General features: G+C 42.0%; 1 protein-coding gene across 1 annotated transcript in view; it reads left to right on the top strand.

Annotated features, from left to right (window-relative positions):
• LOC144097460 (uncharacterized) overlaps positions 1 to 11328 on the top strand; it is a 111556-nt gene extending 100228 nt beyond the window's left edge. The window contains exons 15-16 of the mRNA XM_077630186.1: positions 3071 to 3193; positions 11100 to 11328. Coding sequence (XP_077486312.1) covers positions 3071 to 3193; positions 11100 to 11288 — 312 coding nt within the window. The 3' untranslated portion in view covers positions 11289 to 11328. The remainder of the gene's footprint in view (positions 1 to 3070; positions 3194 to 11099) is intronic.
• The last annotated feature ends 864 nt before the right edge of the window (positions 11329 to 12192 follow it).

Below are 12192 nucleotides of genomic sequence, written 5' to 3'. Positions count from 1 at the left end.
AATTACAGCCCGTGTTCGGAGGGCGCAGACATTTGACCTGCCTCTGCTTGAGAGGCGCTACCTGGTTCAGTCGGTCGTGCTGGGCGCCTTCTGGTACCTTTGCTACATTGTTAAACCACCCCTGCGCGCCATATTGCTGATTCAGACTACAGTTTTTCTTTTTTTTGTCAGGCGGAACCGAGCTTGTGGCTCGTGCTGTTCTTAGACAACCACGGGAGAGAGGCGGATTTGCCTTTCCAAAGTTTTCCATCACGTCCTCGTTGTTAGCTTTGAAGTGCATTTTGCGTATCCTGCTGGGGGACGCGTCTCCGGCACAAACCCTAGCCCGGTTCTTTTTGGGCTCTTCTTCGCGCTTTTTGAATCCCTACGCCCCTGTTAATCATGGACCTTAATTAGAGCAGCCTACCAGAGTGGCCTTTTTCAGACATACCTTTAATATCGAAAGTTGGCAATATATATATATATATATATATATATATATATATATATATATATATATATATATATATATATATATATATATTTATGAAGATAGCCAACAGTCGCCGAAACCAAGGTGCATACGGGAACGTTAATGTTTTTTTTTAATGTGTTATGCTTATCAGTGGGATAATTATACTTAGATTAATAAATCGCTTAAAGAAAATTACTTATAAAGCAGCAGAAAAAACAACCATGCCGCTGGTGGGATCAACCCACGACCTCCGAATATCGCGTCCGGTGCTCTTAGCAACTGAGCTACGGCGACGGCTGTCCAATCTGCTGCTCTCGTGGGTATTTATGTTTACTGGGTGTAAGCGAGCCTTGAGAGTTCTGGCAGTATTGATGCCATAGGTAGCATAAGAGGGCTCTCGCAGTTTCCGCCCTCACCGTTAGTTGACGTTCTACGTCATGCTCGCGGTATTACAGGACGTGCTACGTCCGCCGCTATGGTCGAGGGTGGCGCTGGCGAACTCTCAAGGCTCGCTTACACCCAGTAAACATAAATACCCACGAGAGCAGCAGATTGGACAGCCGTCGCCGTAGCTCAGTTGGTAAGAGCACCGGACGCGATATTCGGAGGTCGTGGGTTCGGATCCCACCGGCGGCATGGTTGTTTTTTCTGCTGCTTTATAAGTAATTTTCTTTAAGCGATTTATTAATCTAAGTATAATTATCCCACTGATAAGCATAACACATTAAAAAAAAAACATTAACGTTCCCGTATGCACCTTGGTTTCGGCGACTGTTGGCTATCTTCATAAATTTGTCAAACGGGCCCCTCATTTCCTTTAACCTGTCTGCTAATAGCTTAACGAGGGTCTCGGTTCTGGCAGTCTTGATGCCATAGGTAGCATAAGAGGGCTCTCGCAGTTTCCGCCCTCACCGTTAGATGACGTTCTACGTCATGCTCGCGGTATTACAGGACGTGCTACGTCCGCCGCTATGGTCGAGGGTGGCGCTGGCGAACTCTCAAGGCTCGCTTACACCCAGTAAACATAAATACCCACGAGAGCAGCAGATTGGACAGCCGTCGCCGTAGCTCAGTTGGTAAGAGCACCGGACGCGATATTCGGAGGTCGTGGGTTCGGATTCCACCGGCGGCATGGTTGTTTTTTCTGCTGCTTTATAAGTAATTTTCTTTAAGCGATTTATTAATCTAAGTATAATTATCCCACTGATAAGCATAACACATTAAAAAAAACATTAACGTTCCCGTATGCACCTTGGTTTCGGCGACTGTTGGCTATCTTCATAAAATTGTCAAACGGGCCCCTCATTTCCTTTAACCTGTCTGCTAATAGCTTAACGAGGGTCTCGGTTCTGGCAGTCTTGATGCCATAGGTAGCATAAGAGGGCTCTCGCAGTTTCCGCCCTCACCGTTAGATGACGTTCTACGTCATGCTCGCGGTATTACAGGACGTGCTACGTCCGCCGCTATGGTCGAGGGTGGCGCTGGCGAACTCTCAAGGCTCGCTTACACCCAGTAAACATAAATACCCACGAGAGCAGCAGATTGGACAGCCGTCGCCGTAGCTCAGTTGGTAAGAGCACCGGACGCGATATTCGGAGGTCGTGGGTTCGGATCCCACCGGCGGCATGGTTGTTTTTTCTGCTGCTTTATAAGTAATTTTCTTTAAGCGATTTATTAATCTAAGTATAATTATCCCACTGATAAGCATAACACATTAAAAAAAAACATTAACGTTCCCGTATGCACCTTGGTTTCGGCGACTGTTGGCTATCTTCATAAATTTGTCAAACGGGCCCCTCATTTCCTTTAACCTGTCTGCTAATAGCTTAACGAGGGTCTCGGTTCTGGCAGTCTTGATGCCATAGGTAGCATAAGAGGGCTCTCGCAGTTTCCGCCCTCACCGTTAGATGACGTTCTACGTCATGCTCGCGGTATTACAGGACGTGCTACGTCCGCCGCTATGGTCGAGGGTGGCGCTGGCGAACTCTCAAGGCTCGCTTACACCCAGTAAACATAAATACCCACGAGAGCAGCAGATTGGACAGCCGTCGCCGTAGCTCAGTTGGTAAGAGCACCGGACGCGATATTCGGAGGTCGTGGGTTCCGATTCCACCGGCGGCATGGTTGTTTTTTCTGCTGCTTTATAAGTAATTTTCTTTAAGCGATTTATTAATCTAAGTATAATTATCCCACTGATAAGCATAACACATTAAAAAAAACATTAACGTTCCCGTATGCACCTTGGTTTCGGCGACTGTTGGCTATCTTCATAAAATTGTCAAACGGGCCCCTCATTTCCTTTAGCCTGTCTGCTAATATATATATATATATATATATATATATATATATATATATATATATATATATATATATATATATATATATATATATATATATATATATATATATATTTAATTGAAGCTTTTATTACACCGCAGGCCAGGACCTCATTTCTCTGTATGTTTGTGTATTCCTCTTAGTGTGTCTGACTATAAAGCGCCCCTTTCATTGTCAGAAAATGGTATCGCGCAGTATAAAGGTAAACATATATTCTCTTTCACTGATGCCCCGTAACGCGCTGGTTCTTATTTCTTTCTTTAAAACTCATGAACGCAGGCATGCGCGGAGCCGAAATATAAACCTTTACACGAGAGCAAGCGGATTGACTGCAAATATGTCGTCGACAACGAGACGAATCGAAGGTTCGTCTTCGACTCGGCCAACACACTTCAACGCAAGGTGAGTAGTCGGACCAGTGTTCCCTCCCAACTTTAATTCTACACGTGGCTGCTGGTAAGCAATGTCCGCAGTGGCTTCCGACGATTACTCGCGTCGGGAAAGTATTTGCTGCTAGCCACGATTATCACGCCATTCCTGCAAAGCAGTTGTTATACTTTTGAAGGAGGACAAGGCTGTTCGTGGCGGGTAGACTAGCGGCGCTTGAGACAATCACGTAGCCTAAAATGGACGAACCACACGGGCGCAAGATGCGAGCAGAACACTATTGCATTCAAATATGTCAAAGCCTAATATATTTTCTGGCGCAACGTACAAGGCGCCACGCCTCATATTTTCATAATCAGAAATAAAATCAGGCTTTTATTTTGTTCAGAATACAACACATCATGAGCAAAATTGCACACATGTAGGTGCCGTAGTAAAAGACTGTTCTATACTGCGACCTCCTATATTACTATTCAAAAGAGTACAACTATACAAACGTGGAAGGTTCGTTTTCAACTCTGCCATGACACTTCAACGCAAGGTGCGTAGTCGGATCTGTATGAACAGTTATGCAGCTATCCCTGAGCGGTATAGTAAATAATATGTAGATGCGAAGATACAAAGTACCAGCGGTCAGGCCACATTCATCTACCTGGTTGTTTACCTAATTGGCGAATGCACAATAAAACGTTTCTCCGCGTATTGCACAACCAAAGGTTTTTTGTTTTTCGTAATAACGGAACGAAATACAAACCAGAAATTTCTCAGAGGATTTTCTTGCTCAAAATATTTAGCAACAAGAGTTTCGATAAGTCTTACGCAAAACTACATATGAGGCTTGACCATCATTTTGTAATGACATTCGATGACACTCGAGCTCAAGAGGCGAAGACAAACGAGGGGCCACAGACGACATATAGAGAGCAAGACTTTAATGCGAATTATTCCCCGGAATGTAGACATAATTGCACACGCGACAGTTTCCACCTCTGGTCAAGGAACCACTAAGAAAACAAGAAAAACAAACTCAAAATTAGAAACTGTTACGACATTCAAGCTTTCATGTTATTCATCTTTATTTCGGCTAACAGAACGAACTTCGAAACGCAATAACGGCATAAAAAGATAACCTAATTGATGACACTCCAGCTTTACTCCTTGCAGCGAGCACCCGAGAAGTTAAGAATGAAAAATTTTAAATACAATGCATTCGTTATGCCTTCTTTGCTTTTAATAACCAACATCTAATACTCTTGAAACTAGCAGCATTTAAACAATGCTTACTTGCAGTGCTTACATCTTATTATCTGAGGCTTGATAATGCTTGAAATTACCTGTCCAAAACTACTTGAGCGATGGGAAGTCAGCAGCGCTATGTCCTTACGCCTATAGGGGAAGTTACTCTGGGCGCTATTGTTCTATAATTCCGAGCATATTAAAAAACTGCTCTCGCATGGGTAGTTCAAATGTCAGGCTCCTCCCTCGCATATTTGCGAAATTTTTGCTCGTCGCCAATGGTACATTTTACCCTGCAAGAAATAATTTTGTTTGTGAGGTGTAATATTTGAAGAATTTTCTGCAATACTGCTCCGCATAATTAATCTAAACTGTCTGGGAATGCACGGGCATTTAGCGACTACGAGAGCGCACTATTGGAATACCATATCGTTTTGATAGCCTTAAGAAAAATTCACTGATATGGCAAACCGACTTCTTTTTATAAGAGTTACTGTTAATAAAACAGTGTTTCAAATACAGTTGACTTGGACATTCATATCGACTGGCTGACGTACAAGAAATAGAAGTAAAGCTCTTCTTTTCGCGTATAGCGTTTTAGTAAAAATTGAGTCGTCTAGCTTCGTTATATTGATAGTTGATACGATATGTTTTTGTTGCTTTACTATCATTTTGCTCTTTCTTATCTCTTACCATGTTTGTGGCTGCTATATGTACTCACATTAAGTACTAAGTTGTAAGTGTTTACCGTTAGCCTGGGTTCAATTTGAAGATCACCTTAGAGTCGGCCATAGCCAAAATAGCCGAGATATCGAATTTGGTCTAAATTCGAGAAGTTCAAATTTCACGTTTGCGGGAGGGCCGAATATGGAGGGCACCATTGTATTGCCCACAGTAATGTTAGCCTGGATATCAAATTTGGTCCGACTTGAAGCTAAATTTCAAGGTAGGGATGGGCCAAATTGTGAGGTAACTATCATACTGGCGATAGTAAAATTAGCCTGGATATTGGTTTTGGCCCAAATAGGTGAATGCCACATTTCGGGGGTTGCGGTGGACCAAATTTTGGAAGTAGGGGTGGACCAATGTTCGTAACCACTAGGGCCAAATTTGCGCACACCATCGCATTGACCATAGTCAAAGCATGTTTCGGCAACTGCCACCGCAGTGGCCGGCTGCTGACCCGAAAGATTCGGCTCGATCCCTGCCCTGACAGCCAAATTTCGATGAAGGGGAAATGCTAGAGGCCAGTGTGTTGTCCCGTGCCAGTGCAGCCAGGTGGTCGAAAATATCTGGAGCCCTCCACTACGGCATTCCGAAAAGCCTGAGTCGCTTTGGAACGTTAGGTCCCATGAAATCGAAACCGCCTCGGCATCTGACTGAAGGCTGTTGCGATGAAGGCGATAAGTCCGATAGTCATTTCAGGGTAAGTTGAACTACCAAACTGAAACTCGAGATTCTCAGTTAGCAGTGCTATCGCTCTAAAACGGAACTTGGCAGCCCTAGCACAATTTTTTGCACAAGGATGGATCAGCTACATAACTCGTAGCATGCACAATTATAGCAGAAAACAGTGCATAGCTGCCAAAACAAAAACATTCTGCCGCTCATAGCTTTACTGACTGGATAAATTTGGAATTGCTGTGGGGAAGGATATGAGGCGAGCTAAGCATGTAAAGATATCCGAACATTTAATGGCTGACGCAGCAGCTGTACGTTCCGAGTCCTGTAAGACCAGTGTTGAGTTATCGTCCGAATAAAACATCACGAAAAGTTGCGGTAAATCTTAGCGCTTATATGATAAAAGCGCGTTCTAAAAACTTGTGGAATGTTGATTGCAGTGTACAATTATTTAGGTAGTTGAAGACAGCAAAGAACATGAAATAGCGTTCACAATGGTAGATAACAAAACGTGGAATCAGATTACTCCTATCAGGCAAACTAAGAAATCACCTGCCCACGTCCTTCTCGTTCTACCCCTCACAACTTGTCACCATGAAATGTTCATTATATGGGCGGGATAGCACCTTTCCACGGCATTTTTATACTATAAAGTGTACTTTATTCAAGGAGGCGAACAGGGGATTAGTCATGTCCATGTCAGTAGACTCCACGAAAAAGGCTTCTGTCATTGCACTACCGATCAGGCCTCGGCGGAACCACGTTCGGGCGAGCTTTTTCAATCCGCCTTTTTCACAAGACCGCTTTGCGCATGCGCGCTCCTTTTCCTCCAGCACCACTGGCTGAAAGCCAAGCCACCAGCTCCTACCGCGCATGCGCAGTTCGTGCTACTGACACGCGTATGCGACAAGGGGCGGCAGCACTAGAGTACAGGCCACTTCGCAGCTGCAGCTGGCTCCTCGTGGAACCAGATCGCGCCTGCGTCTCCTACGTTCGTTTGATTTCAATGACTGGAAAACCAATTTTCGCCACTCCCTAGATGGCGCAACATAGTGTGAAAAAGGCGGATTCAATTCAGCGTTTATTTTCCAGAACATGCTGGAGCGCTCTCAGGCTAAAAGCTGCTCTGAATAGCATGACCTGGCCACTAAAACCTTCAATTGGCGTTGCAAAGACGACAAAGCCTTGGAGATACTATAAGTGTAAAAGTCACAAAGATAAAAGCAGAACACATGTTATGATTTCTTCACAATGGATCGCATTCGAGCTCACCAATTTACATCCAAACAAAAAAACAAAAAGGGAGGTGTGATACAAAGCGTACATAAATAACTTAACGTTTAACTTAAAAGGAGCAAACTTTGTACTACATTTCATGACGACAAATACTTAAAGTCTATGAAATCACACCGGAAAACCTATTTTGAGCAAATCATAATAAAATTTATTGTCACGTTGTCTAGAACAGCAGGAAATCATACGACACAGAAAAAGTACCTAAAATATTTGCAAAATACTAGAGCAATATTCTCATGGAAGTTTTGAGTCTTGACATTTGTTAAGAATGTCAGGGACAATATAGTGTAATGTTTGCACACTGTAGTTCGATGATGCACGTATTTTAGCATTTCGTCTGCATCGAAATTCTACTGCCGCGGCCGAGATAGAACCGATGTCATTGGGGTCAGCAGCCGAGCTCCATAACCACTGAGCCACCATGGCGGCCCCTACAGTTTGTGGATAAGGGTTGCAAAGCAACTTGCACCCATTGAAACAGGTTACTCCTAGTAAAAGGAAATTATAAGACGTACTTCTATTAGCACGAAAGGACATAATATTTAATTTTTCGTAAAATAATAGTTTAAAAAATTGTGGTAAGACGTATCGCAACACTGCAGCACCACGTTTTGTGCGAAACTGGGGCAGTACAAAAGTGTTTCCATTTCCCCTTGCGCATAGTTGTTCATGAGGTATAAGTATTGAATGCTTGAGAGAAATTCAGTATTTCGGGCTGTCGTTATTGAAAAAGGCAGTTCACAAGGATATTTTATGAGTAACTTTTAGGGAAGCTAGGGAACTATGGAATCCAGGGCAAGGCTGCACAATTGATCAAATGTTATGTACCTAAAGGAAACAATTATTCACAATAAATAATAACCAATTGATAATAGATTTTTCTGGCGTCCTACAAGGCAGCATACATAGGCCAGTACGTTTTATTATCATAAACCTCAAGATATTTTAAAAATCAACTCCAATGCCAGGCTCATCATACATGCTGAAGGTACCGGGATGTTTTCCTCTGTGAGTGACTTTCATCGCCTGATAACATTCTGCAATATGACATTGAGAACACTAGAAGAATGGTAACAGTCAAATTATATCCAAAAGCAGTAATATTTCGATCGAAAAACAAACCGGTTTTCTCACACTTGTGTATCATGTTTAACTCACGACAAATAGAAATCGTTCATAATTTTAAATGCTTTGGCATAGTGTTTTTTTCTTACACGTTTTGAGCAGATCACGTGAACTATATTGTAAAACAATTATCCAGAGTAACTAGTACATTTGGCTGCATAACATACATTCTTCAAAAGCCGATTAAGCTACTACTTCGAGCTCAGTATAATATAATCAAATTAACTACTGCCAGCTTATATTGGGCAGTGTAACATATTCCTGTCCAGAAAAAAATTCACGTATTGAAAAGAACGTCCCATCGCCACATCTTTAATACGAACTAATCAGCACAAAGAAAGGGGGCTTGTTTTCTTGAGAAAATAATTCCCAGCTTCTCAGACAAAAAATTTGAAAATTCGAAAATTGTAACTTTTATTGAAATATTGAAGGTCTTGGTCCATCCTTCTGATATGTAAAAAAAAATTTATTTAAAGTGTTTCCATCGATCGCATCGAATATCTAAGACTCTCCCAGAAAACCAATGGGGGATGCTTTTAGACAACAGCAAAAACGATAATAGAAAAAAAAGTGTTCGACTGCCGTCGCGTGACCTGCGGGTATTTTGACTGTTATAGTCAAATCTTACACTATATTAAAAATTTGCGTTCATAGAAGGTTTCTGCTCAAAAATGCTTTTGTCTAGAATTGCTGGGTATGGGTGCAGTATAAATTTGATTTATATCAAAACCGGCTGAGCTTTCTGTTTAAAATAGAAACCAACATAAAAATCATCAACGGCATATCTGAAGTTTGCAAGAATAGAAAATGAGCTACCCCGTCAGACAGTCCGAACACTGGTTGGTACCAAAACATGCGAAAAAACCACGAAATAACGCTTGCAATATACACTTCCGTCACTTTTAAACGCAAATAGATCTTCCAGTTTTTACTTGTTTACCTTCATGTATTGCGAACTGCCTTGCGTCAACAAAAAATGTTGTACTACCAAATTATATATATATATATATATATATATATATATATATATATATATATATATATATATATATATATATATATATATATATATATATATATATATATATATATATATATATATATATATATATATATATATATATATTGTTGGACAGAACTGTGGCTTCGGAAGCTCCAGCGGCCGGTGACAAAAGAAGACGACGACACAGTGTGGGTGTTGTTGAAGAAGAAGCCGACTACGTGCCGAACGCTAAAGACGCTCCTGTGTCGTGCCGTACCGGGTTCCTGGTTCACTTGTAGAATAAGACGTCAACTGGCCTTCAACCAAGAGGTCCTTCAGAAACCAGGAACCCGGTACGGTACGACACAGGAGCGGTTTTAGCGTTCGGCACGTCGTCGGCGTCTTCTCCAACAACACCCACACTGTGTCGACGTGTTCTTTTGTCACCGGCCGCTGGCGCTTCCCAAGCCTCAGTTCTGTCCAACAATATATATATATATATATATATATATATATATATATATATATATATATATATATATATATATATATATATATATATATATATATATATAGGAAGAAGGACTACAAGTTACAGTTAAGAATGTGAAAGTTTAATATATACACGATGTACAATGCCATAGTTACACAAAACTTAGAGACATCCCTTCTTCCAACGCAGCGCTCGCGCATATGCTCGGACAAACAGTGCTCCACAAGCTGGTCTCGCTTGTTTAACGTCCCGGCTCTGGGCCGCACAAAGGGTGTTCTCTGTGTCAAAGCTGACACTCTCGCATTCAGACACACATAAGTACGCTCAGAAAGCACACAAACAGACACAGAAGAGACGAACCCATGCGAAAGAGTGCCAAGAAACGTCGGGGATGGGAGCCGTCCCCACGTCCGAGCCTCGAAATTTCCTTCGAAACCAGGAACTGGGCTTCGGGACACAGCGCCCCCAGCCGCAGCTCTCGCGCACCGACTGTCGCAAAGGGGAAAAGACCCAGCGCCACCTCGCTCGTGAGAAAAAGACGGATTGTCATCACCGAAAGAAATACACAAAATGAAAAGAGCGCTCGCTAACACTTATCTGTGCTGCTACCTGATTCATGAATGTCTTGAACATACACATGTTCAACATACACATTTTCAAGACACACAGCCATACACAGCGGTGCTTCGATATAAATGAAATGTGCGCTGTGCCCTGAACTACAGATAAGAATCTGTGTGTCTTGTTATTTGTTTTTGCAGTGAATTGTGCTTTTTATTCATACATTCATTTCAAAAATGAAGCCGCCATATGTGGGATATTTCTCCTTTTGATTGCCTGTCGCTGCTGTTTGGCTTACAGCAGCTGCAGCCTAGTCAAGCCGTTCAGACAGCCTTTTCTGTAGCTGTTATGTCACAGCTATTTTCGAACCAGAAATAACGATATTAATTTATTTTGCTCTAAGTACATTTGCTCAGCCAGTTGCAGCTCGCTTTCTATTTTGTTCGTCAGCAGCTTCTGAATGTTGAACGCGGTGGCATGACAGAGATTGGAGTAAAAGAATTCAGAATATAATTTAAATGCTTTACTGCTAAGGGGCTCAGAACTCGTGAAATATACGAAAGGGCGACACATATTGATTACATGGGTTTCTCACGTTATCCTGATTGTGAACCCAGCATAAAGTTATATATGTGATATTAATGTCTCCCAACCTTACTCTGGCTCTCCAGGCTCTTTTCCTTGCGGTAGAAGCCCTTCAGTTCAGCTTAGGACACCACCTGCGGCCCGTGTTGCAGTTCTCTGCTGTTTATCCTAACCGGCATAAGAAGGCTTACAGTGAACATGTGCTCATATTTAACATTAATTTTGGCACTATTTCTTTACAGCTGTGTACCAGCAAAAGGAACGTCACGGGTCTGCAATTTGGAATTGCTGCCGCACGCGTCGAATTTTCGGACTCAGAGGGCCTGTGCAGCAAAAACAAGTTCCCACTGCTATCCATGCTCAAAAAGCTCGTGAACTTCTTCAAAGACGAGTACAAGTCTGCAGCAGATTTTGAGAACTGCCTTACGTAGCGGCGCTCTTTTATTATAGTTGGTCATGAATAAAACAGTACTTAACACCTGCCATACAAATTAAAATTAATTGTGTAATATTATCTATTATTTTCTTTCATTTATTTCCAGCACTTAAACGGTAACTGAAGGAGTTTTAGTATTTGATGAGTTTAAAAGGGTCGAATATGTGAAATCGGCAGGTAAAGCATGTTAAATCACTTTCCGCTATCGTTTGAAATGATCTCGTAATCGTCGATAAAGCGGCTCAGCGTTCAGGCTTATCTACAGTGCACAGGGACGGACAGAGGTCCCGATAATGAGGTCATCTACGACGGCCATGCCATCGACGGCCAATGCCATCGTATGTTTCAATGCATCAGGTGACGCACAGCAGCATGCGGCGAAGGCAGTGGACATCTGAAATTTCGGAGACAGTGACGTCACAACGAGTTCCGCGCACTTTCGAACGCAGTGGTGAGAAGCCTGAAGATCGTCGCAATTTAAATTGATGATTACGTCATCATTTTAAATGTTAGTGCAAAAATACATCTTGCATGCTTTACCTTGAAGCTCCATAGATTCGAATTCTTCAATAACATCGAATTATGAAAAACGTAATTCGGCTTCCCTTTAAGCCCTTGCGGTCTGTTACAAAGTGGAAAAATAAACACTTAGGGTACATTTACACCAAAAGTATTATTAGCCTCTACTGAAACATTTCAGCTGTTTGGAACCATGTAATCACAATGGCATCGATTCTGTTCCATTACAAGGGTCGATTGAGACAAGAATATTTAAATGTGTCAATGCTTGGTGTGTTAGGCTGAGTGGCATGGAAGTCATTTGTACTGGCTGATACACGTAATTATAATCTGGATATTTTTATAAAGCTTGTAAGAGAATTTCAGCCACTAATTTTTTT

Source organism: Amblyomma americanum, chromosome 7 (genome assembly GCF_052857255.1).
Source record: "Amblyomma americanum isolate KBUSLIRL-KWMA chromosome 7, ASM5285725v1, whole genome shotgun sequence".
Taxonomy (NCBI): domain Eukaryota; kingdom Metazoa; phylum Arthropoda; class Arachnida; order Ixodida; family Ixodidae; genus Amblyomma; species Amblyomma americanum.
Note: the sequence above shows the minus strand (reverse complement) of the source record. Positions and strands in the feature narration are given on the sequence as shown.